General features: G+C 37.3%; 1 protein-coding gene across 7 annotated transcripts in view; it reads left to right on the plus strand.

The window, feature by feature from the left end:
- RPS6KA3 (ribosomal protein S6 kinase A3) overlaps positions 1–26,014 on the plus strand; it is a 199,319-nt gene that overhangs the window by 128,456 nt on the left and 44,849 nt on the right. For all 7 annotated transcript variants that reach the window (XM_060292161.1, XM_060292163.1, XM_060292165.2 and 4 more), the window contains 2 exons: positions 16,637–16,753; positions 22,581–22,662. In XM_060292161.1, the coding sequence (XP_060148144.1) occupies positions 16,637–16,753; positions 22,581–22,662 (199 nt within the window). The remainder of the gene's footprint in view (positions 1–16,636; positions 16,754–22,580; positions 22,663–26,014) is intronic.

A 26,014-nucleotide genomic window follows, 5' to 3' on the forward strand; every position in this document is an offset into this window, starting at 1 on the left:
TTAAACACAAAATAAACTACAGAAAGAGAAGCCCTGGACTTCCCTGGTAGCGCACTGGTTAAGAATCCGCCTGCCAATGCAGGGGGCATGGGTTCGATCCCTGGTCTGGGAAGATCCCACATGCCGTGGAGCAGCTAAGCCCGTGCGCCACAACTACTGAGCCTGCGCTCTAGAGCCCGCGTGCTGCAACTACTGAGCCCACGTGCCACAACTCCTGAAGCCCGCATGCTCTAAGGCCTGTGTGCCTCAACTACTGAGCCTGTGTGTTCCAACTACTGAAGCCCGCGCACCTACAGCCTGTGCTCCACAACAAGAGAAGCCACCGCAACGAGAAGCCCGCTCACCACAACGAAGAGTAGCCCCTGCTCGCCACAACTAGAGAAAGCCCGTGTGCAGCAGCAAAGACCCAAGGCAGCCAAAAATAAATAAAATTAATAAATAAATTTTTTTAAAAAAGAGAAACCCTAGAGGAGTAGACAATAGACAGCGAAGAACCCACTCAAAACAGGAAAGTACGGTAGAGTGCTTGCTCGTTGGCAGGGAACATTTGTGGAGTGTTACATTAATGACACTGACTAATTGTTTAGAGTATTGTCTGTTTATCTAACTCTCATTAGCTGAGAGTATATTTTAGCACTTAGAGCATATACTTAAATCTACTAGAGAAGATATGCTCTAGTAGATTTAAGTATATACCACTTAGGAAAATATTTCCGAGAATAAATAGCATTATAATTAACACTGCATGGTCACATTAAATAGAGTGTGTGTATAATAGGCAAAATTTCCAAGCATGTAAGTTTTCCTTTACTACATTTTTGACCCTCTTTCAGGGCTATTTTTTATTTCTAGTGTCCCTTTTCTCCACCCCTAAGAGCTTTAAAAAAAAAAAATACCCCCTTTTTTAAAAAAATCGTGGCTTGCCTAACTCATATGATCCCTCTGATCCAAATTTGCTTCTCCTCTGCTGTAGTCTACTTATCACAATACCCATTTGTTCAATTTGACTGATCTAAACCATAATTGGAAAGAAAGAAAATTCATGTAAGTTCTCTTGAAGTATGAATGGTTTATTGAGTCAACCTGAAATACTGGTGTATTGAACGTTGTAACTCCTGTACTTAAATGAGTCTCTTAATTTAACCATTTTAGACAAAAATGACTAAGTAAAAAGAACTCCAGGGCTTCCCTGGTGGCGCAGTGGTTAAGAATCCACCTACCAGTGCAGGGGACACGGGTTCGAGCCCTGGGCCGGGAAGATCCCACATGCTGCGGAGCAACTAAGCCCATGCGCCACAACTACTGAGCCTGCACTCTAGAGCCCATGAGCCACAACTACTGAAGCCCACATGCCACAACTACTGAAGCCTGCGTGCCTAGAGCCCATGGTCCGCAACAAGAGATGCCACCACAATGAGAAGCCCAGACACTGTAATGAAGAGTAGCCCCCACTCGCTGCAACCAGAGAAAGCCTGCATGCAGCAACGAAGACCCAGCACAACCAAAAATAGATAAATAAATAGAAAGAGAGAAAAAAATTATTAAAAAAAAAAGTTCAGGCTAAGCAGGAAAAAAAATGCGTGAATACAGTGACCAGCAATACCACCTAGGGTGTATTGCTGCTTACTGCAAGATTCCAGCTGGGACATCGGTGGTGCTGCCCCCTCGCCCTCTCGTCATGCTCAGGGGAGATATTGTGAGTGGAATATAGCATGCTTTCCATTGACACAGGGCCTTAGAAGCAACCCCTCTCAGCGCTCTAGGAAGCCACTACCATTTGGTTCAGGTTGATGATCATAAAACTTATTTCCCATCTCTGATTTAAAACCTTAGAACCATAGCACTTTATAACATTATCTACTGATGGATGTGTGCTACAGAATAATTCTCCTGTACTTAAATGGAAATCCTTAGATATTAAATCCTTTAGTATCTGAAAAATTGATTCATACAAAAAAACTGTATCTGAAGGAATTGGTTAAGAACATGTTAATTTTAAGCTTTTATTATAGCAGTTTATTTTTCTCCAGCAGGGTTCAGCCATCATGGAGTCATGAAGATGGTTGATAATTGGGTTTGACCAAGGTTTGGGTTTCGCCAGACAAATATAATGTATGGTGTAGAAAAAGTGTTCAGAAACTCTGCTATGGACCCTCTATCGAGCTGTCTTCCTTCAGGGTCTTATCAAAAGGTTTAGCACCTCCTGGCTTCTGACCTAAGTCAGCCACTGACCATACATATACATGCTCCTTCCCCAGATAGAATTGCCTGTCTATGCTCCCACCAACATCACAGCCATTTCCACTTCCAAACTGTGGGAACTTGGGCAGCAGGTTCCTTAACTTCTCTCTAAGCCTTAGTTTCTTCATCTGTAGTGTAGATAATAGTATTTACTTATCTCATTGTGGTGAGAGTTAACTGAAGTAATTTCATGTAAAGCATGGTTCTTAGCATATAGTAGTACCTTATATGATATTGTCAGAATTATACTTGAAAGAAAAAATTATTAATAAATGAGAATTCAAATAAAGGAACTAAGGATTCAGTGAAAGAAGCTAGAAAAAGAACTACAAAGTAAACCCATAAAAAGCAAGAGAGGGCTTCCCTGGTGGCGCAGTGGTTGAGAGTCCTCCTGCCGATGCAGGGGACATGGGTTCGTGCCCCGGTCCGGGAAGATCCCACAGGCCGCGGAGGCGGCTGGGCCCGTGAGCCATGGCCGCTGAGCCTGCGCGTCCGGAGCCTGTGCTCCGCAACGGGAGAGGCCACAGCAGTGAGAGGCCCGTGTACCGCAAAAAAAAAAAAAAAAGCAAGAGAAAGGATTTAAATTTAAATTCCAAAATCAGTGAATTAGAAAACAGGAAAAATAAAAAAAGCAAATGCACAACATTAGGAAAGCAAAACAGTATATAACCACAGATAGGAAGGAGATTAAAACATCATAATAACTGAAATATTCACAGATGAAATGATATAATGTCTAGGATTTGCTTCAAAATAATTATGAGAGTGGGGGGAAGTGAGTATATGAAGCAAGATTGGCCATGAGTTGATAATTGTTATAGTTGAGTGGTGGGTTCATGAGGGTTTGTTATACTATTCAGTCTACTTTTAGATACGCTTGAAATTTTCCTTAAATTTTATTTAAAAAGCATAATAGTATACTCAATATATCTCTGTACTGATATGGAAGTCTTGCTGAAATATGTGGTTTTCTAAGAAAATCTAAACGATATTTAGGAAGGAATAGAAAAACTATGACTTTACCAATAGCAAGGGAGAAATTTAAGTTATTAAAGAACGCGTACCGCCACACACATCCCACCACTACTGTGGTCCCCCCACCACTGCAGTGGTCCCCCCACCACTACAGTGCCAGGCCCCAGGCTCCAGTAGGAGAAATCTTGGAAACTTTCAAGAAATAGATTGTCCTAAAGCACAGGAAAAAATTGTATCACCTTCTAGTCCGTTTTATAAAGTTAGCATAGCCCTGAAAATGAAAGTTAACGCAGAAAAGGAAACTGTGCCACTTTATGAATACAGACAGAAAAATCCTTTTAAAAATTTACAAATCAAATACAGGCTTATATTAAAACAATGGAATTTTCCTAGGAATACAAGCATATTAGGACATCTGTTGATATGAGTTATCAAATCAGTAGGTCAAAGGAGAGAAACTAAGTGTATTAATAGATAATAAAAAGACATTTTTTTAAATTGAATATTCATTCTTCTTTTAGTAAAGAAGAAATAGTCTGATATTAACATGATTAAAGTATGTCTAAAACCAAATATTGATATCATATTTGAATAACTTACTGAATATATTCCCAAGTCAGAATCAAGGTAGCATTTATTAGTGTTTGCTTTATGTTCCATAGACTGTGAGAAATTTGAGTTTTATTCTGGGATGGGAAGCCATTGAAGAATGTGAGGTGGGGGTACGACCAAGCCTGATTTCTGTTTTAAAATTATTCTGGCTGCCATGAAGAGAAAGGATTGCACAGGAAAAATTTGGAAGGAGGAAAACCAGTTAGATGGCACTAGATGATAATGGTTTGTACTGACAGTGTCAGAGAAAATAGAAATAGACAGATTTGAGATTTATTTCAGAGATAAAATCAGTAGAATTTATTGATGGATTAAATATGAAGGGAAGGAAGTTAGATTAGAAAGGAAAAAGCCCAAAAGGATTTACAGGTTTGGGAGATTGGTATTGATGCCGCTGCCTAAAACGAGTAAGGTTAGCTTCAAATCCAAATCCAAACTTCTTGATAGTCTGTAAGGCCCTGCTTAATGTGGCCCGAACCTACTTCCCCATTTCCTTCTCTTTCCTTGGTGTTCACCACATTCTAGACGCCAAGGTCTTTCCTTTGTGCTTTGAATTCATTAAGCCGATTCCTAATCTCAGGGCGTTCGCATTTGCTGCTCATTCTGTTGGAGGACTCAAGACCATGAGTCAGCGAACTTTGTTTATAAAGGGCTGGGTAGTAAATATTTTAGGCTCTGTGGCAACTACTCAAGTCAGCTGTAGCCATTATGTAGGGAAAAAAACAGCAGGAGCTCTTATGTAAATAGACATGGGCATGACCAGATTTAGCCCTTGACTGGCCCGGCCTGGTTGTAGTTTACCCCTGCCTGAGGTCTTGGTGTGGTTCTCTCATTGTTTTTTAGGTTCTTCCCGGAGGACAACTTGGCAAATATGTTACGATCAAGAAACTTTAAAATGCTGCATACTCTACCTCTAGAAATACAGTGCCACTTCCAGAAATTATTTCTAATAAATTGTGAATGTGCACAAAAGATGGGGACATCCCAGTGATATAGAAGATCAAATACCCAACAATAGGGGATTTATATAGTAGAATGCTCTGCAGTCATTAATAATGCATTGAGGATGGGGCTTCCCTGGTGGCGCAGTGGTTGGGGGTCCGCCTGCCGATGCAGGGGACGCGGGTTCGTGTTCCGGTCCGGGAGGGTCCCACATGCCGCAGAGCGGCTGGGCCCGTGAGCCGTGGCCGCTGGGCCTGCGCGTCCGGGGCCTGTGCTCCGCGGCGGGAGGGGCCGCAGCAGTGAGAGGCCCGCGTATTGCAAAAAATAAAAATAAAAATAAATAATGCATTGAGGATGATTTAATAATAGAAAATAGGGGTCAGCAAACTATACCTGAGACCTGCCCCCTATTTTTGTAAATGAAGTTTTATTGGAACACAACCTCACCCATTCCTCTTCACGCTGCAGTGGCAGTGTTGACAGAGACCAATATGTCCTGCAAAGTCAAAAACATTTACTTTCTGGCCCTCTACAGAAAAAAAAAGTGATAATATGTGTACTGTGGTCCATGTGTATATGTGCGTATATACAGACAGAGACTAGAAAGCACCAACATAGAGGATTTTTTCCCTCTTTTGTTTTTCTTCTTTTTATTATTTAAGTTTTCTATACTGGACATGCATAGTTTTTATAATAAAATTACTTTTCAAGTAGTAAGGCAAATGATAAAACCAATAAGACACAAAAATGAAAAACTAGCTGAAAATTTAATACGAGAAATTTCAAGATAGTTAAAGTTAGAGGCAGGAAAAAGGTTAGAGGCAGGAAAATATCAACAATAATATCTGGTTTCATGTGCACAACCACACAAGTAGTGTCCATTTCAGATTTCAGTGTATGATACTTAATTGGGCAGCCATTATTTGAGTTCCTCCTATGTGCTGTTTGCCTGTTCTGAAGCTTAATCTGATAGGGACAATGGGTTGTGCTTAAATACTAATAAATGCCATAAGCAGTGTCCCTTCTGTACTCATACAAAATTGACAAAATATCCAAACATTTCTCGTAGACACTGGGGTTTACTGCCAAAATATTTCTAAGCCTGACAAGACTCCTGGAATACCTCTGATACTTAGACATGGTGTGGATATTTGAGCACACGCAAAAGGAGCACTGAGGCATTTTTCAGTGTTTCAACTGCTTATAATGAGATATGGGTTCGTTCTGGTTCGGAGATAGCTAACACCCAAGTAAAGCAGTTGCTCGGTGATATCTTGTATATAAGGGATTCTAATCGTGTGAGCTAGTCTTTTAACTTTATGGTGCTTTTTGACATAGAGGAGTTTTTGAATTTTATAATCAAATCTATATCAATGTTTTCCTTTATGGCTTACATTTTCTAAACAGGTAGCCAAATATCCTAACATCTCCCTCAGATGTAAAGTGTCACATTCTTTTCTGTCACTCTGCTTTTATACAGCAGTACCATGCTGTTTTAATTAAGGTATCATTTCAACTGAGGGAGACTTAGTTCAGATTTTGATATCTGAAATATTGCTTCATTTTTTAGGGGTAGTATTAAAAAGCATAACTCACAGCAAAATGTGAATTGTTAACCTGAGCATCACTAGTCATTAAAGCCAATTTAGACTAATCCTTCAAATTCAGAACAGGTTATTTAGTTGCTTCTGTTCTTAAGTATTACTTGAGTAAAATTGATGACTGCTCTGTACAGAGACACTCCTGTTTTATTTTGTACCCCTTAATTGGTTCTATAGTAACCATGATGTTTGCCTCTTCTTGACAGTCTTTTTTTTTAATAAATTTATTTATTTGTTTGTTTATTTATTTATTGGCTGCATTGGGTCTTCGTAGCTGTGTGCAGGCTTTCAGTAGTTGCGGCAAGCGGGGGCTACTCTTCCTGGTGGTGTGCGGGCTTCTCATTGCGGTGGCTTCCCTTGTTGCGGAGCATGGGCTGTAGGCGCACGGGCTTCCGTAGTTGTGGCACATCGGCTCAGCATTTGTGGCTCACGGGCTCTAGAGTGTAGGCTCAGTAGTTGTGGTGCATGGGCTTAGTTGCTCCACGGCATGTGCGATCTTCCCGGCCCAGGGGTCAAACCTGTGTCCCCTGCATTGGCAAGTGGATTCTTAACCACTGTGCCACCAGGGAAGTCCCAAGCAGGTTTTTTTTTTTATTCTTCAACTTGCATTAGGTCATTTATAGAACATTGCCATAAAAATTTGATCTAGGAGGAAGAGCCCTGGCCTTTCACATGGTACCTGTAGCACCTAATGGACCCTCTAATGTTTGCTCAATACAGGACAGCAGCACTGAGCTTCCATGATAGATAGCTCTGTCATCAAATATGTCCCTGCCTTGATCATAGTTCCTTCAAGCTTGGAGCAAGCTTGGTGATTTTTAGAGGATCTTCAGGTTTTGAAAATTCAGTGATTTTATTAAATTTGTATAGGGTATGTAGATTAACATTTGAGGTTTTTATTGGTTCCACATAGATTGTGTACATTAAGTAAAGTATTTTCCCACAGCTCTCGATGCTTCTGTCCTTTGGTTTTGTTTAAATGCCGCTATCTCGGTGATCATGTTCTGAATACTGGCATACTTTCAAAAATATTTCCCAAAGCAAAAATACCTTAGAATAACTTCTGGAAGCTATTAGAGGATGAAATGGAGTAAGGGATTGTCTGGTAGCTTGACCCCTCCTTCTTTTCCAGGTTGACTTCTTCAGTAAATGTTCCTTTTGCTCACTAATAGCCCAGGGAGTGGACTTTTTTTTAATTTAGATTTTATCAGCTAGGAATGTGAGTTTTAACTGTGGGCCTTGACGTCTTTAACCTGGTTGATAATTGATGTTTATAACCATTGTGAATTTATATGTAATTCACTTTCATTGAAGACAGGAAGAATTTGTCCTTACATCACAATCAAAAAGCTTCTTGTAGTCATTTTCTTCCCATAGTTCGGAAACTCTTCCTCATTGACAGGGAACACCCATGACATGTCTATATATAACCTTAAAATAGTCTTGAAACTGTCCTTTGGAGTGTGTGTATAAACATTACGAAGGGTAAAATTTCACATGAGAATTGATGACTTGTTATTTTAATTGTGCTGACTAGTTTCAGTTGCTTTTAAAGTGTCGTATAGTTAAGAAATACCAGCATATCTCAGGATTCTGAAGTAAAATAATGTTCGTTTCACGGGTTGTGAAAATTGTCTGGATTTCTGGGAACCAGGAGTACGAACATTTCAACAGGATTTTGCTATCAGCAAATCTGTTTTGGTTTCCTGTTCTGGCCTCTCTACCTATCAGCTACATTAGTGCCCTCGCCATTACATTTCTCCTTTCTTTTACCACAGGAAAATTGTCAGGCCTCTTTCTCTAGCATTTCAGGACCCGCCTGACAGGAAATTTTCTAATTGCCGGAACAGCTGGTAGGGGAAAACTTTGCAGGGGCTTGGCCTTCCCTTTCTAACTTAAGTTTTACCGTTAGAAATTCTTTATCACCATCATGGTTTCATAGCCATGTTTAAATTTCTGTCTTTTCGTGTTCGCTCTATACAGGTAAGCTTTGTTCAACTTCTTTAGAGACTAAAATGTTTCGGTTAGAGCTAAGTATAATTATACTAATTAAACAATTATTTCACTTTAATGTTCTTTTAAGAAGCTTTTCAAAATTCAAAACCAGTTCTTATAGAACATTTAAAGAATAATATTTCTATTTACTAAAATTAAGCCAGCTATTTGTATTATATATTTCAACTCTGTATATTTTGTAAACTTATTTTACATTGCCTTTTTAGTGCTAAAGTAATTTTTAATCTTGTTAGTGTTTGTAATTTTGTATAATAAAACAGATGACTGTAACTCTCAGTATTGAACTAGGCGTGAACAAAATTGTGAACCTGCTAATATTTAGGAGATTACTATGTAATAATAATGTAAGTAACATTTTGATGAGTAGGAGAATGTGTTATTTTAAACAGTCAAGAATTTAAAAACAGATTTTTGTTGAAATTGGTTCTTTAAAAACGTTGACGTTTTTAATCAATTATATTTAGCTTTAAGCAAGTAATTTTATCTTACAGTAGGCACACTTTTCAAAGCATAACTTTGTTAAAATGTGCTTAGTGAATGAGAATTTGTATTGTATTTAATCTAAAATCCTGCCAAAATCAACTTGATATTTTGCCATGAGAATTGTGCTATCCTGCTGCTCTTTAAAGAGAATTAAATTTGTTGATTGGGATTCCCAATTGGGAGAAAACTCAGTGCTCTTTCCAGCAGTTATTGAAAATATTAGTCTGGAGAACCAGCAATGCTGTTTTCTCAAACATAGATTCAAGAAGCTGGCCTAGAATACTCTCTTAAAGAATTTGGCTAAATGAAAAATTCTGAATGTATTATTCATTAGCAAATCAAGTAAATCGGATTTGGTCAAATTGTAATCTAGAATAAATTAAAATGTGGTTTCTCACCATAGCTTGAATGACAAGACTAATTTTGTGTCACAGCCAAATAATTTTTATGTATCTTGATCATCAAAAAAAAATTAACATATCTTTTTCAAATTAAAAAAAGTATATTATTGAACTATAATTATCTATATAGAAAGCGATGCTTTATTCATTTTACTTTTGGATTATATTTAAGAGGTAAATAAAATCTTATAATTTCATTTGTCGGGTCTTTTTTTTATGATAGGCCAAAAAATGGTTACGTATCTATGAGTAGAAAATACTTATTTATTGGCTTTTACTAAGGAATATTTAAATATTTTATTTTGAGCTTCAACAATATTTTCTGACATTAAAAACAATTTAAAAAATACAAATGCCTTAAGAACACACTTCCTGACTCAAGGGAGGGGAGGAAAAAGGAAATTATGTATACAAGGCAGGGCATAATGCCAAATGTTGAATCATTCTTTAAAATCAGTTAATGTCACCCAGTTTGTTTTCTTGATATTTGCATGTTACAGTATTAGGTTTTATATAACTCAGGTAAGCAGTGTCTGTTTCAGTCCCTTTTCTTTAATCCTTTTAAAAAACATTTTAAGAACAAAATTTTATATTTTCCCTTTCAACTTGAAAAGGAAACATTGAGTTAATTTTTTCCCGTTAATTTTTTCCCAGTAAGGGGTGAACCTCAAAGACCATTTAAGATGGAACCTATCAACCTTTTGTTGGTCCTGGGAAACAAATGAGGTGGCTTTCTCTGTGACTGGAGGAACAACAAAAGATCCACCTGTCCATGAATTTTCTTCTGCCATTTTTCTGTGATGTTTAAAATGATACTCTTTACAAATTCCTAAAATTATAGGGTTTTTTTGTTTTTCTGTTTTTTAATTTTTGGCTATGTTGGGTCTTCGTTGCTGCACACGGGCTTTCTGTAGTTGCGGCGAGCGGGGGCTACTCTTCGTTGCGGTGCACGGGCTTCTCATTGCGGTGGCTTCTTTTGTTGCGGAGCATGGGCTCTAGGTGCGCGGGCTTCAGTAGTTGTGGCATACGGGCTCAGTAGTTGTGGCTCGCGGGCTCTAGAGCGCAGGCTCAGTAGTTGTGGTGCATGGGCTTAGTTGCTCCGCGGCATGTGGGATCTTCCCAGAGCAGGGATTGAACCCGTGTCCCCTGCATTGGCAGGCAGATTCTTAATCACTGCACCACCAGGGAAGTCCCATAGATATTTTTTAACTGAACTGACTTTGTTTTATCTATCAGGGTCATATCTCAACAAGTATTTTCCCAATAGTACATCTTTGAAGCCCTAGGTAAATTCCTAGAGAGCAGATACTCTTCTGTATCGTAGTTTTGCTCATACCTAGTGCAGTACCTGGCCCATAATCTGAATTGCCTTCTAACAAAAAGGAAAGAGCCTAAGAGAATATGTCATAGATCAGAAACACTTCCATCAGGACCAGGCAGTCAGGAAGAAGCAAAAGTACAAGAGCCTTATTATTATTATTATTATTATTATTAGGTCTCTCCCCAAAACAGCAAAGATTTTGGTCTGTTTCATTTATTGTATATCTCAGACAGCTAGAAGAGTGCCTGGCATGTATTAGGTGTTCAATAAATAAATGTTTAAATAGATGAACGAATGAATTCCCATTCATAGCTTGAGAGTATTGAACACCTCTGAGTTTGGTAACTGTGAGTACCAAATGTCTGAAAGTGCTGGGAATGTAGATGAAGGATACAGGGTTGTGATGTAGACCAGCTGGCAGCTTCACAATTTTGCCTACAGGTAGACCTTTATCTAGCAAATAAACGTAGACTTTGTAAAAATAAAAACATGGAATTTTTTATAACTTTTAAAAATACACAAAGTAAGTTTTTGTGGTAATGACTGGGCAGGTGTCCATGTATCAGTTCAAGTACAATTGTGCCAGAAAATGTAAAAATGTTAGCTTCACAGAGTAATTATAATGGATATAACTTACATCTCTGCTCTACTTCATTGATAAAATTCTTTTTCCATAAAATTACAGTTGCTTCACTGTATACTTACAGTCAAAAACACAACTTTACAAACTATCAAACTGTAGTTCTGTGTTGTCATGTGACAGATTTATTTCAGTAACAGGTGATTTAGTGACCTAAGGTAGGTTTGTCACATGCAAATATCAGTCTGTCCTTGGTTATCAATGTCTTCAGAAATTTGATATCCCCCTCTGCATCCATCTCATTGGATTCCAGGTATGAGCTAGAAGGGCACATTGTTGCTTTCCTTTCTGTTGTCCAAGATTGCCCAAGCATTAGTATTATGTCCTAATTGAACCTCAAATTCATTTCGAAAATATTCATGGTCCCATAACTTGGAAAGACTGGTGACATAAAGCACAATTTGGGGATCAAGATACCAACCAAGGATATTGTGCCTATTATGCTACTGTGACTTCACATATACATAAAAATAGATAGAAAATGGCTTGCTGATACGATTAGTAAAAATTTCAACTGGGAAGGAGCAGAAAAATGTGTTGGGGATAGTTTTTGCAAGTTTTTGCAACTTGGGCCATAGGCATTGATCTTTTCTCTCCACCCCCAAGAACATTTTTTGTATCCTCTGCATCCCAGTTTAGAAAAAAGATTTTTAAAAGTCTAGTTACTATCCTCAAGGAGGTTTGGAATGATTGCATCCATTTTGGGGAGGAAGAGGTAGGGAGTGGAGGAAGGTGCTATTTAAAAAAAGAAAGAAATATTGAGAAAAGAAGCACTTGAAGATTTATTTTAAAATAAGATTTGCCAGGATAAAAAATTCAGTATGGGGGTGGGAAAATAAAGTCAAGGATGTCTCTCAGAAAAGAGACAGAAAATAGGAGGAAAAAAGATGAAAATTAAATTCCAGGCATACAGTATCCAGCTAATAGAGTTGTTGCAAAAAGAGAAACCCTGAAGAGTGGATGGAAGGAAATTATCAAAGAAATGTCAGAATTCCCCCAGAGGTAAAGAATTCACGTCTTTAGATTATAAAGGTTCACCAAGCATCTAGCATTCTGAAGGAAAGGAGACCATATTTATCTCACTTAGTGTGGAATTTCAGAAATACAAGGACAGAAAATTCTTAAAGTTTCCAGAAAGAAAAACCAGGTCACGTACCAAAAAGTGTATATCAGGCTAGCATCATCCAGCTCATCAGCAGTGCTGACTGCTAGAAGACAGTGGACGAATGGCGCCAACATTCTTGAGCAAGATTATTTTTATTCTAGAATTTGGTAGCAAGCCAAATTATACAAATGTGAAGACAAAATAGAGACATTTTCAGATGTGCAAGATCCAGAAAGTTTTCTTCCACATCACCTTTCTTTGGAAGTTACAAGGGAGTAGTCTAAGAAAGAGAGAGACATGGGAAACTGAAAATAGTGGATTCAACCAGGAAAGCACTGAAGATATATCCCGAGATAATATCTACGCAGCAAGGCCTAGAGAACAACCCATCCTGATGGGAGGGTAAGAGAGGGCTCTCAGAAGAATGGAAAGTATGGTAAAAATCTAAGACTTAAAGTCCCCTTGGATTGTCCCACAAGTCACTGTTAGGGGCCCATATGAAAGGAAATTTAATACACTTCCTAGCCTGCGTTTGAGCAATATATTGTCATGAAAATGCTGCTGCTTATATAGGCTTTCAGCTTTGAGAATCAAGCGGTAGTGAGAGCATGAAGGATTTGGTTGTGGTTACAGGAGAGAATGTTAATTTTCTTAATATTAATAACCTTAAATATTAATAAAAATAAGCTATTAGCAGGTGGGGGGAAGTTTGAGGGAAAGAATGTGTGGGCACTATTACCCTCCTTTTACAAAGTGAAGAATTAGGATTCTGTCTAAAACTTATAGAAAAAACAAGAAGTTTATGTGAAATTAATATAATTATCAAACAGTGGGGAGGAAGGTGATGGATGGAAGGGGCATAATATAAGTAAGTCCCTCATCTTTCTTATTTTTAAATCAATAGGTATTGTCTTAAAGTTAATAAACTAAGAAATGATCAAAGTAAGTGCAGAAAGAATTAAAATTTTTTTAAAACTTAGGTATGGGGGTGAGAAGAGACTTGCTTTTCACCATAAGCTATTCTACCACTATTTGATTTGTTACCCATGTGCATATATTACTTTGACTTTAAAAACAAAAAATTTAGGGAACAGGAAATAACCCAAGTTGACAGAAGGCTACGTGTAAGGGAATGTTGGGAAATAATACCAGAAAAGCAGGTTGAGACCATATTGTAGAAGGCCTCCAATGCCAAGGTAAAGCAGTGCATTTAATTTGGAAAAACTTGGAGGAGTTTTTGAGCAGTCTGGGCATGTAACTGGAGCTGTCTACTTTCAGAAAATGAATTTGTCAGGAGGATGGATTGGAGTGGCAGTGGCAGAAAGGGGCATTAGGAGTGACCAAGCTAGTTTCAATTTCCTACAGGAAAGGTAACGAAGGATTACAGCAGGACGATGTTACTGGAAATAGAATGAAAGGTATTCCCAGAACCAAGCTTGATACATAATAGGTGCTTAAGTGTGTTTATTGAATGAAGGGATCAAAGGGAGACTCTACATTTTTTAGTAATTTTTTGACATGAAAGGAAGGATAGTCATCAAAGATGAAATCTTTCTTGAATAGTAACTGCTGTTTATTTTGAGATCCATGGCCTGATTGTAGCTCACACTGTGAGAGTAAGGCTTGATGCTGTATGCCTGTGACAAAATGCAGAACGGTTATAATTCAGTAGTCCTTCCTTGCCTATGTTGCATCTTTATTTGTGACAGACAATTGTAGTAGGTATTTGCTATGAAATATAAGATGAAATAATGTGGCAGCCTAATGAATTACATCCCACTTAACCCAAGAAAGAAAAGTGGTAAAATATATAGAACATTACAGGGTATAGTTCTTCACAGCGTCATGATATAAGGGCGTAAATAGCCATTAGATTTCAGTTAGGCTCTTGAACAGTTCGTTTTTCCCACAGGAGGCACACTGGCACATGCTGGAATCCAACCCATGAACTTAGCCTCATGAGTTCAAGTCTGTTATCAATTAGTCTTCAAAGTTTGATGTGACAGCACTTTAGGGTACAGAAAAGAAAGAGGAGAACTTCTTTATAGTTTCATTTCCATGTATAATGTATATAATTTAGTAATACAAAAAGTATATAATTTATAAGTATATATATAATTTAGTAATACAAAAAGTATATATAAGCCAATAAGTATACAAATATTGGGTATATGCTATTTTTTTTTATTAATAATGGTGTACTACCAAAAGTTCAGAGACCACTTCACTAATCAGTTTAGCTAACTGACCGAAGAGATACAGACCAGTTACAAAGGCCAGGGGAATAAGTCTGTATGTTACTGTCATTGATCTTGGATGGGGAACCACCAAGAGCCTCATGACAGTCTCAATGTGGTGTAATGCTAAGATCCTTGTTTTAGAAGTTGTTAGAAGTCAGAAAACCTGGAATTGGGCCCTAAGTCTGCCAGTTACTAGTTTGTGATCTTTACTTGATCTCTTTAAACTTCAGACTGTAGAATATTCAGACCATTTTACCTTTAAAATTTCTAATGGTGAATGGGGGAGTCTGTAGAGAGTTCTGAAATGTTTTTGCTTGCTTTGGGGTATACTCTGTGTTATCATTAGCCCTCTCTAATACTGATATGTAGTCAAAGATTTGCATGAAGCATAAATAGAAAAGGTGAAAAAACACCTAACCCGGGCTTGATACATGTTAGGTATTTAATAAATAGTTGCTGGATTTTAATCTGAATCTTTCTTACTTAATCAATCCCACATATACATTGTTCTTTGAAATTTTTTTTTTTAGAGAATTTGGTAATTTGCTTCCTTTCTTTCCTAATGCGCCTAGGAACAGCTATCACTCTCAAGACCTTGTACACATTGGTCTCATTTGGAGAGAAGGGGTGCCCAGGAAGGAGTCAGCTAATGTTTGATTCTACCCTAATGCCTATTGCATAGGATCATTGTGAGAATTAAATGAGATAATGCATATGGAATTACAAAATAAAAGACTAAACCATATTAGGGGATTGTTTTATTATTGTTGTCAAAGTTCCAGGAAAGTCCAAAATGATTAAGCTGCCTTAGTAGAACATTCTACAAACTACAGCTTCTGTCTTACAGAGTAAATTGGTGGGCCTGGATTTCTTTTCTGTTCTCTTATAGGAGCTTTTTTTCCTTTTACTACTCATTTTCAAAAGCTACCACATTAGGATATCCTTGGTATATCTTTTTGAGAAATCTTTGTAATTCCTTATATTGCCAGCCTTCTGTGTCTCAGAGAATGTTATTTGAGTTCAAGCATTTATATGGAATACAATGGTAATAAAAATAATTATTTATGTTTGTATAACACATTTAGATTCTACTCATAGTACGTATGCACTAGAAAAAACATTATAGGCAAAAAAAAAAGAAAAGATAGTCTTTGACAGGCTGATGTTTCTTGTTTTGTTGGGTTTTGTTTTATTGTCGTAGTTTTGGGCTGATAAAGTACATGTCTTGATTATTGAATAAATAAGGTGTACTTAATCTGCTGATCTCAGGGTAATAAAGTAATTGAAATTCTATGTTTACTTACATGTATTTTCAACGTTTCTCTTCTGACACCTTCTCTCAGGTATAGTAAAGCATCCACATTCTTTAAGTATCCTTCTCTTAACTCTAAGACCTTCTACTTTTCCATCATGCTGAACATGTTTTTTCTGTCTAATCCTCCATCCAAATGTTAAATCTTTTTTGATTTTGTGTTTTAGAGTTATTCCTTTCTCCCATCTCAGATCTCAGGTAGTCCTAGAAACAGAAAGTAACTTAGATATTTCAAACACAGTAAACTTCAGCAGGCTAATTCAAACGGCCTTGCTGAGGGTAGAAATCTCCACGTTGACCCTGGAATATTTTTCAACCCCTCTCCCCAATAATCAGGTTTTGTTGTGTATAGTGTTGGTTCTACCTAATACAATCACATATCAGAGCACACCAGATTACTCTGATCTGTTTTCAGACTTCTTTACACACTCTGCCCTCACCCCATGAAACTAATCATTCTGATTATCTCCAATAGGAAGAGTGAAGACTTGAAAGTATTCAGAACTAATGTCATGTAGAGGTTAAACTGGCCTATGTGGTTGGCTGGTATTATTCTTTCTCTGGCATTTAACTCGAAAGTATATTTGCTTGTCATGTGTTCTCTTTTTACTTGGTGGGTCAGTAAAGGTGGTTTGTGTATGTTAATTTGAGGATTTCTAATATGATACAATAAATTTACATTGCTTGATTTATAGCCAGAGGAAGTAGCTCTAACTCTGTTTTATCCCCTTATATTTGCATCAACAGGAAGAAGGCAGTATCAAAGAAATTGCAATCACACATCATGTAAAGGAAGGACATGAAAAGGCAGATCCTTCCCAGTTTGAACTTTTAAAAGTACTAGGGCAGGGATCATTTGGAAAGGTAAGCCATGAATATGTGCTTTTTAAAAAGTTGCTTTTTGGAATTCATATATATTTCATACAAATGGGGAACAGAAATATTTTATGAAATACTACTGATCTCCCTACAATGCAGTATTTTCTGTGTTTTTACAATTCTCACTATCAATAAGTGTGACAAAGTGAATAAAGTCATTCAGAAGTACAATGGGAACTTTCATAACTTGGCAGTGTTCACTTCATATTCATTTTATCTTCAAGACTATATGACGTCTCTAATGGCACTTCTTTTTTTTTTTTTTTTTTTTTGCGGTACGCGTGCCTCTCACTGTTTTGGCCTCTCCCGTTGCGGAGCACAGGCTCCGGACACGCAGGCTCAGCGGCCATGGCTCACGGGCCCAGCCGCTCCGCGGCATGTGGGATCTTCCCGGACCGGGGCACGAACCCGTGTCCCCTGCATTGGCAGGTGGACTCTCAACCACTGCGCCACCAGGGAAGCCCTAATTGCACTTCCTGAATGATTAAAAAATCACAAAATGTTCCCGTGACACACTGGCCTCTTTTTGAGTCTTCATGTAGAATCGGAAGGTGATCTTACAATACATTATAACAGTGCATCTCAATCTTTCCTCCAGAGTACCCCTAATACCAGCAGAAAGCAAATAGGTACTCCCAAGGAAATAGGGTGGGGGGTTACCACTACATGTACGAAATTTGGGGGACTTATAGCTTGTCTTTAAAATGAACTCAAAGGCTGCATTCTATTCAGTGATATCTGTGTCTGGTTTTTGTTTTTTTTTAATTAATTAATTTATTTATTTATGGCTGTGTTGGGTCTTCGTTTCTGTGCGAGGACTTTCTCTAGTTGCGGCGAGCGGGGGCCTCTCACTGTCGCAGCCTCTCTTGTTGCGGAGCACAGGCTCCAGATGCTCAGGCTCAGTAGTTGTGGCTCATGGGCCCAATTGCTCCCTGGCGTGTGGGATCCTCCCAGACCAGGGCTCGAACCCGTGTCCCCTGCATTGGCAGACAGATTCTCAACCACTGCGCCACAAGGGAAGCCCCTCTGTGTCTGTTTTTAATATCCAAAAATATTTCTCAACTATTTCCCAAATCCACCAACTAAAATTGCAACATCTTTATCATTTTTCAAGTATTCCTTGTCCCCCTGCTGCATACCTCAGGAGCGCTTCCTGTACTCCATTTTGAGAAGTACAGCATTATAATCACTACTACTTGATCTATCTAGTCCATTTCTCAGCAAGAGGAACGTTCTGAGATTGCATTCAGCTTTCACAGTGCAGTGCTTCCTTGCCACCTCTCTGTGAGGAAGCATTTGAAGATAGACTTTGCAAGCTTCAAAACAACACCTGTTTTGCTCTCTTGTGTATTTTAATGGGACTGTTTAGCAATTCTTGGCTAACATAGGTAATCTGTTACAGCTGTTAACCTCTTTCAAGCCCAAAGTGATATTTTTAATCCAGATATAGATTAAGTAGCCAAAAGAAGATAATGGTTGCAAGTTTGAGCTCTAGGTCAGCCAGACGTGGATTCTAGTTTTGTTTCGTTTTTTCTGCTTAATTGCTATGTGCACTTGAGCAAGTTACTTAACCTCTTGGAGCCCCATTTTCCTCTTCTAGGCAGTCATTAGGTATTGAAGTTCTCAAGGTTCCATTCTAGGCTCCCTTCTCACTCTATACTCCCTACTAATTAATTTCTTTATGCCCACTATCTTAATAAAACCCGCATACAGCTGATGTAACAGATTTCTATCTCCAATCTAGATTGTGACTCTAAACTCTGAACTGTATGTACAGCTACTTATTTTTTCCTCTTTGCATGCCCCAAAGTCAGTTTAAACTCAACATATCTAAGACCAAACTCATGATTTTCCCCTAACCCCCAAACCTCTATTTCATTTTTCTCTATTACTATGAATGACTTCTGGTTAAGCAAGCCAGAAACTTGAGAGGCATTCTTGACATATCCTTCTAGTCCCCGCCCTTCCCTCTCCCCCCACCCCCACCAATCTGATCCATTGACAAGTTATGCTGATTTAGTGAAGATTTCTCAAATCATGCCTGTTCTCTCCTTCTCCCTGCCACTTCTCCAGTCTGTGCCACCACCATTTCTCCCTGGCCTATTGAAGGAGGCTCCTACCTTGGGCTTCCCAAATTTATTTTTGCCTCAAGCCTTTATTTATCAATACATGACAGCCAACAAGAGCTAGTCTTATACTCCATCCACTTAACCCTTTAGAGGCCTCCCTTTGCTTTTAGGAGAAAGACAAATTCTTAAGATGGCTGAGGAGCCCCTCAGTCTGCCCCCTAGCTACCTCATCAACATCAGTTTATATACTTTTCACTGCCTGTGTTCTGGCCACATTGGCCTTCTTTTTTAATCCATAAGCAAAAGCCTTTTGCACATGCTGTTCCCTCTGCCTGAAAAACACTGCCCCACCCCCATCCCTTCCTCCTCTGGTTGGCTCCTCTTAAGCTTAGGATCTCAAAGAAGTCTTCCCAGCCATCCTGACCTAGGTCATATTTGTCTATTTTTACATTCTCAGAACATTACATACCTCATCTTCACAGCACTAACCTCAGTTGCAGTTTTTTGTTTGTGTAATTATTTGTTTATTGGCTGTCTCCCCCACTAGACTATATGTTCCATGAGTGCAGGGGCCATGTATGCCTTGAACCATGTCTCAGCATGGAACCAGTAGCACGGTACCTAACATATAGTTCTGGAAAGAATTAATGAGTAAATAATAGTCCTGCCCTCATAGGGTAGTAGTAAGAATTAAATGATATAAGGCCAAGCACATAATATCTGCTATGAGATTGTATTATCATACAATTTATTATGGATAAACCAAAATAGATGGATTTATTTCTACACATTATATTTTCAGGGAACATAATATTGAAGTTTCCAGGAGTTAGCATGCTTCTCCCTTTATTTCTTTAAAAGTAACTTAAATACCTTACTATAAATAGCAAACATTAAAAATAGGGCGTCTCCTTTCTTACTCATCCTCAAAAGCCAGTCTCAGCCAAGGAAACAGGGATGACCTGTCACAGCCTAGAATAGCTTCATGAGGGATTCGAAAAGTCAGAAGTGCTGGTGGGGGAAGATCTGATGGCATCTGGGACTGCTGCTGCTCCTGCTGCGCTTGACTGGTGACCAGCCAGAGGCAACAGATTGAGTGCCCTGAGCAGAAGCACAGAACTGGGTGGCTGGCCCGATTCTTATCCCAATACCTCCACTGTGACACTGCGTTAATTATTTAACATCTCAAAGCCCTAGCTATAAAATAGGCATTGCTTAGTAGGCCTGCCTCCCAAAATTATCATGATGGTGCATTACAAATGCTTGTGAAGGTCCTTTGCAAAAACTAAGATGTGCTGAAAAGTATCAAGAGGGTGCTTTCAAAGTAGGGTGAAGAAAGTTTGAACCCATGAGGAGAATTTTTCTTGTAGAATAGTATGAAGAAGCTTGATTAGGGAATCTTAAGAATGAATGAATAATAAATATCAGGTAAATCCTAATTATCCCCACCTAGTTAGAATTTATTTCAGTTCAAAAATATTCATAATCTCTGATTGCCTTTAATTTTTAAACATCATTCCATCTTAGGAACAACCCTGATTGAGAATACACTTTTCGCTCCCTAGGTTGGCTCACTGCTAACTGGCTAAAAGGAAGTTTCACCATGGGCCACGGTGAAGGGGGACAATGGGTGTAATTTGGGGAGAGAAACACACCCTGCATCAGGGTTTCTGTGCACATTGTGGCACTTTTCACTGGACGTGAGGTCACTGACCATTGTCTTCGGCACAATTTCTCGAAGTGAGGAACTCTGCCTTGCCCTAGAATCAGTTGAATGAATCATTTTTTTATTTTGTGCTAATAGCCTAGTGTGCTAATGCAGGTAATAGAGAGCTGACCCTAGAGTTAATTCTTGATTGTAATTGAGTCTCTTCTTACCATCTGTGGCAGCTCAGTAGCACTGCTAGGAAAGAATGGGTAGGAGAAAAAAAGTTGAAATTCAGGTCCATTTAGCAAGTCTGTGTAAAGGTTTGCTGGAAAAGATAATGAAACTAATGGTCAAAATGAGTAGAGGGGATTTATTGATAGTTTGGTATTGTATTAGACAAGTTAGAGCATGACCGTGAGTTATTTAGAGCAGACTTTATTCATTTTGTATAAATCCCACACTATATTTTGAAAACAGCCAAAAATATTTGGAAAATCAAGATACTCAGTAACATACCTGGGGATTGCTTGCTTTTTTTTTTTTTTTTTTTTTGCCACACCACACGGCCTGCGGGGTCTTAGTTCCCCAACCAGGGATCGAACCCGCACCCCTCCTGCAGTGGAAGTGCAATAGTGTCTCATCACTGGACCGCCAGGGAATTCCCCTGGGAATTGTATTCTTAATATTTAGGTATATGTGTGTATTTGATTTTTAAAAGATGGGGAGGCAGGGTTCCGACTTAATTTACATTAAATAGTTGTGAGTAAATTTCTTCAGTATAAGTGTTTTAAATTGTTCTGCCCAAATCAAAACTACAGTGAGGTATCACCTCTCACCAGTCAGAATGGCCATCATTAAAAAGCCTACAAATAACAAATGCTGGAGAGGATGTGCAGAAAAGGGAACCCTCCTACACTATTGATGGGAATGTAAATTGGTGTAGCCACTATGGAAAACAGTGTGGGGGTTCCTTAAAAAACTAAAAATAGAGTTGCCATATGATCCAGCAATCTCACTCCTGGGCATATATCTGGAGAAAACTCTAATTTGAAAAGATGCATGCACCCCAGTGTTCATAACACTATTTACAATAGCCAAGACACGGAAGCAACCTAAATGTCCATTAAGAGATGAATTGATAAAGAAGGTGTGGTGCACATATACAATGGAATACTACTCAGCCAAAAAAAAGAATAAAATAATGCCATTTGCAGCAACATGGATGGACCTAGAGATTGTCACACTGAGTGAAGTCAGAAAGACAAATACCTTATTATATCACTTGTATGTGGAATCTAAAATATGACACAAATCAACATATCTACGAAACAAAAACAGACTCACAGATATAGAGAACAGACTTGTGGTTACAAAAGGGGAAAGAGGATAAAGGAGGGATAGATTAGGAGTTTGGGATTAGCAGATACAAACTGCTGTATATAAAATAGGTAAACAACAAGGTCCTACTGTATAGGGAACTATATTCAGTATCCTGTAATAAACCATAATGAAAAAGAATATATATATATATTTATATATATAACTGAATCACTTTGCTGTACACCAGAAACTAACACAGCATTGTAAATCATCTATACTAAAATTAAAAAATAAAAATAAATTGTTCTGCCCAGCAATGAGAAATTGTGGAGTTTTCATACATAGAAAAGACTATCAACAGAATTGAATCAACAGAAAATTGTGGTCAAGGGGAACTTCTGTATTAAAGTTTTTATGGAATCAGAATTTTTGTTTTGTTAGAAGCAGAGCAATCACCACCTGTGTTATACTTTAAACATGTTAGACTTTTCTCTAATTGCTTCATAGTTTAAAGATTTTTGTTTCTGTCTTACATGTTACATGGTCTTTGGGAATTGGCAAACAACAACAAAAAATGCATTCACTTATATTGACACCCAAAGTTATAACCAGTGTTTACAACTCACTATATTTATAATTGGTAATATTTTAAGGAAAATAGTTAATGTATCAGAATCTTTCTAATAATAAGCTATATTACAGTAGGGGGTCTTATTTTAGCAATAGTATAGTTTATGATACTTTGTAAGACTTATTTTCTCTGATTTAAATACAGGTTTTCTTAGTCAAAAAAATCTCAGGCTCTGATGCTAGACAGCTTTACGCCATGAAAGTATTGAAGAAGGCCACATTGAAAGGTAAGTGCTACTGCTATTTGTAGTGTTCGCGTAGTATGAACAAACTGAAAAATCTGAATAGGTCTCATGTGACTCCTAGGCCAGTTACTTAAATTCAGAATCTGTTCCCGTTACTGTCTTTAAATTTAGACTTTCTTTTAGTGGATTTTTCCTACAAGGCTAGGAATCATATGACTAGTGAGAATGGGAGTTGCCATGCTTTAAAAGAAGTATTATAAATTCTTCTTGGGCTTTAGGCAAGTAGAAGTTTAGAATTTTAAAACTAGGTTTGATGCATCTTCCAGTTCATATTATTATTTTAATGTTTTGAAAACTTACTGATTTATGATGCAAAATAGCTTTTATTCTAAGGACTTTATCATTTTGACTTCTGGTCTCCAAATAAGTTTTTATTCTAAGCCTCTGATTTTGAAAAATCTAATGTCAGATTTGGCTCTTATAGGTAAACAGTCACTTAGAAAAAATTGTACATAGATTTTTAAATACTTAGATCTTCCTTTTTTAAAGTAGTATCAGTTATTTTACCACATAACCTCTAATTATTTTGTGTGTTGATTGCTGACATCTCTGTTTTTCCTCTTCAACGTACCTGTATTTTCTAAAGGTTTTGAAATATTCTGGAAGGAATATCTGTGATGATCACTTATTATTTCTGATGTTATTTTTCCCAATTAGTAACTCACACTGGATATTATCATCGTTTCAAGAAATTTCACCTTCCTCTATAAACACCATCCTTTGCCTCTGTTCTCTTGCTCCCTTCCTGAATGTATTTTCTTTCCTATCCAGTCTCCACCCCTGGGCATACTACTTACTTGATTCTTGCTAGGGCCAGGAAATTAAATTATATCCTCAGTGCCCTACTCTACATCACTACTTTTATAATTTTATACTCATGAATTCCATGTTATAAAGCTGCATAGATGGAACTTATTTGAGAGTTCATTTACAAAAGCAACAAAAGTAGTTTTTTTCATGTACATAACAGGATTTGTGTTGTGCATAGTATATGTAAAGGAAACTATGAACTCTGAGAAACCTAAAAGATATTGGGAAAGGAAATACATGCCCAATTCCTTTTAGAGAAGGCTGTTAAGACTCTTAGTATTCCTCTAATCATCCAGTTAGCTCCATATCCTCAAGATTCCTGTTGCATTTTCCTTGAAATATTGAAAATTTCACTTGAAAACATACGCCTCAAAGAGTATTCTAAAAAAGAAGAATGAGAAAGGAACAAGTTTTATCAGGTTTAAGGCTTATTAAAAGCAGTAATAATTCATTGTGTTTTGGGGGAGAATAATACAGGCATATAAACCAGTGGAACAAAACAGTACAAAAGTATTATATATTAAAGTTTCATGTATTTGTTACAAAAATATTGAGTAAGTGCTGTGCTGTATGACAAAGCAGGTGGCCAGAACAATGGGAAATTAAATACTGATTTTTTAAATTTTGTTTGAAATACTTATGAACAACCTGCAAAAAAACTAGAGTCTTCTCTTAAACCATATACCATAATAAACAATCTAACTGAATTTTACAACTTAACACATCCTAGGAAACTTGTGAAGAGATATTGAGCAAAGCACAAATTACAAACAAATTGACAGTACAAAAACTTTTGGCCTTTTGTACAGTGAAAAATAGTATAAATAGGAAATCAGGAAATTATTTGCCTCAAATATTACAAAATATTAATATATAAGGAATTTATTAAAAGGCTCCTACTGGCCAAATCTAGGACAGTTTAAACATTGCAATAATTAATGACAGTGATCGATTACAACCCACTGAATAAAGAATCCATGCGTTAATCCATAAATTAATGGAGAACAAGGGAAAGCTCTTCCTTACAATGGAATTCCAACTAATAAATGTAAAAGGAATGATTGAGTTAGGAGTTCCTAAGAAATAACTTTACAACCTCCACCTAAAGGGTTTTAGAATACATTTTTATGCAAGGGGATAAAATAAATAACATTTGGGGAAATGTCCCAGTTTTCTGATAAATGCATATAAAATAATGAGTTATTTCATATAATGGCAACATAAGTTAGAAAGCGGTTTTGCAGTAAGTACAACGAACCATTATTGCTGCTAAAGTAACCTAAGGAAATAATCTCAAAGAAGGAGTTTGTGTACTTGAAAATTTTCATTGCAACATTATTTAGAATATCGAGAATTTAGAAATCTTATAAATATTGAATGTTTAGAAAAGTATGGTATGCCACTTAATAGAATATTATTTAAATGAAATATTTCAAATATAATCATAAAAATGAATGTAACCAAAATTTGTAAGTGAACATTATAACGAATTTGGCTACCACAAGTATGTAAAATTATATAGATGTTAGCGATATAAGAGACCATAGAAAAGTGAAGCTACTTGACATATTGGAATTATAGACTGCTGGTGTGTTCTTAAATTTTATTTTTATTTTTATCAAAGTAATATGTGTATAGAGTCTTATAAAATAGCAGTGCTTTTCCTACCCTTCTCCCTATCCCAGTTCTTGACCCCCAGAGACAATGACTTCCGTCTCTTTAGCTGCTGCTTCTGCCTTTTACCTCCACATTCAATATTCTTATATTGTAATTCTTTGATTGTTTTCATTTTGGAGACATAATCTTTTGACTTCCTACCATGGAAGATTAGGATTTAGTTCTCTTACACACAGTTTCCCTTTTCATGTCCTCCTAGTAATGTTTTCATAATGCTTTATACAAATTGTTCCTGTACTGAAGTCACATATCCTTCACATCTTTGCTGTATTAGATCTCCTTTCCTAAATTCTGTACCTACCTTTTTCTCAGTTTACTTTCTAGTTTTGCTGAAACACATCTTCTAGTAGCTACTTTAGAAAGGCTGAATGGATGGTAAATTTTTTGTAACTACATGTCTGAAAATGCCTTTATTCTGCCCCTCACTTAATTTATAATTTGACTGGACGTAAAATTCTAGATCAGAAATAATTTTCCCTCAGATATTTGAAGGCATTGTTTCCATTGTCTTCCAGCTTCCTGTGTTGCAATTATGAAATTTATTACCATTATGGTTCCCAGTCCTTTGTGTATAAGCTGCTTTTCCTCCTTAGAAGTCTTTAGAATCAAGCTACTCTTTATCCCTGGTGTTCTGAAATTTGTATAATGGTATTTCTTTAGTGTGGATTTTTAAAATTCATCATACCAGATATGGGGTGGTCTCTTTCAATCTAGAAACTCATTTCTTCAGTTCTGGGAAAGTAGTTTGTCATTTCTTCTCCATTTTATAACTGCTACTCTTTGGATATTTTGAACCTCCTGGGTCGTTGCCTAATTTTTATTTTTTTCCCATCCTATTTTCCATTTT

This window comes from Globicephala melas, chromosome X, assembly GCF_963455315.2.
Source record: "Globicephala melas chromosome X, mGloMel1.2, whole genome shotgun sequence".
Lineage (NCBI taxonomy): Eukaryota > Metazoa > Chordata > Mammalia > Artiodactyla > Delphinidae > Globicephala > Globicephala melas.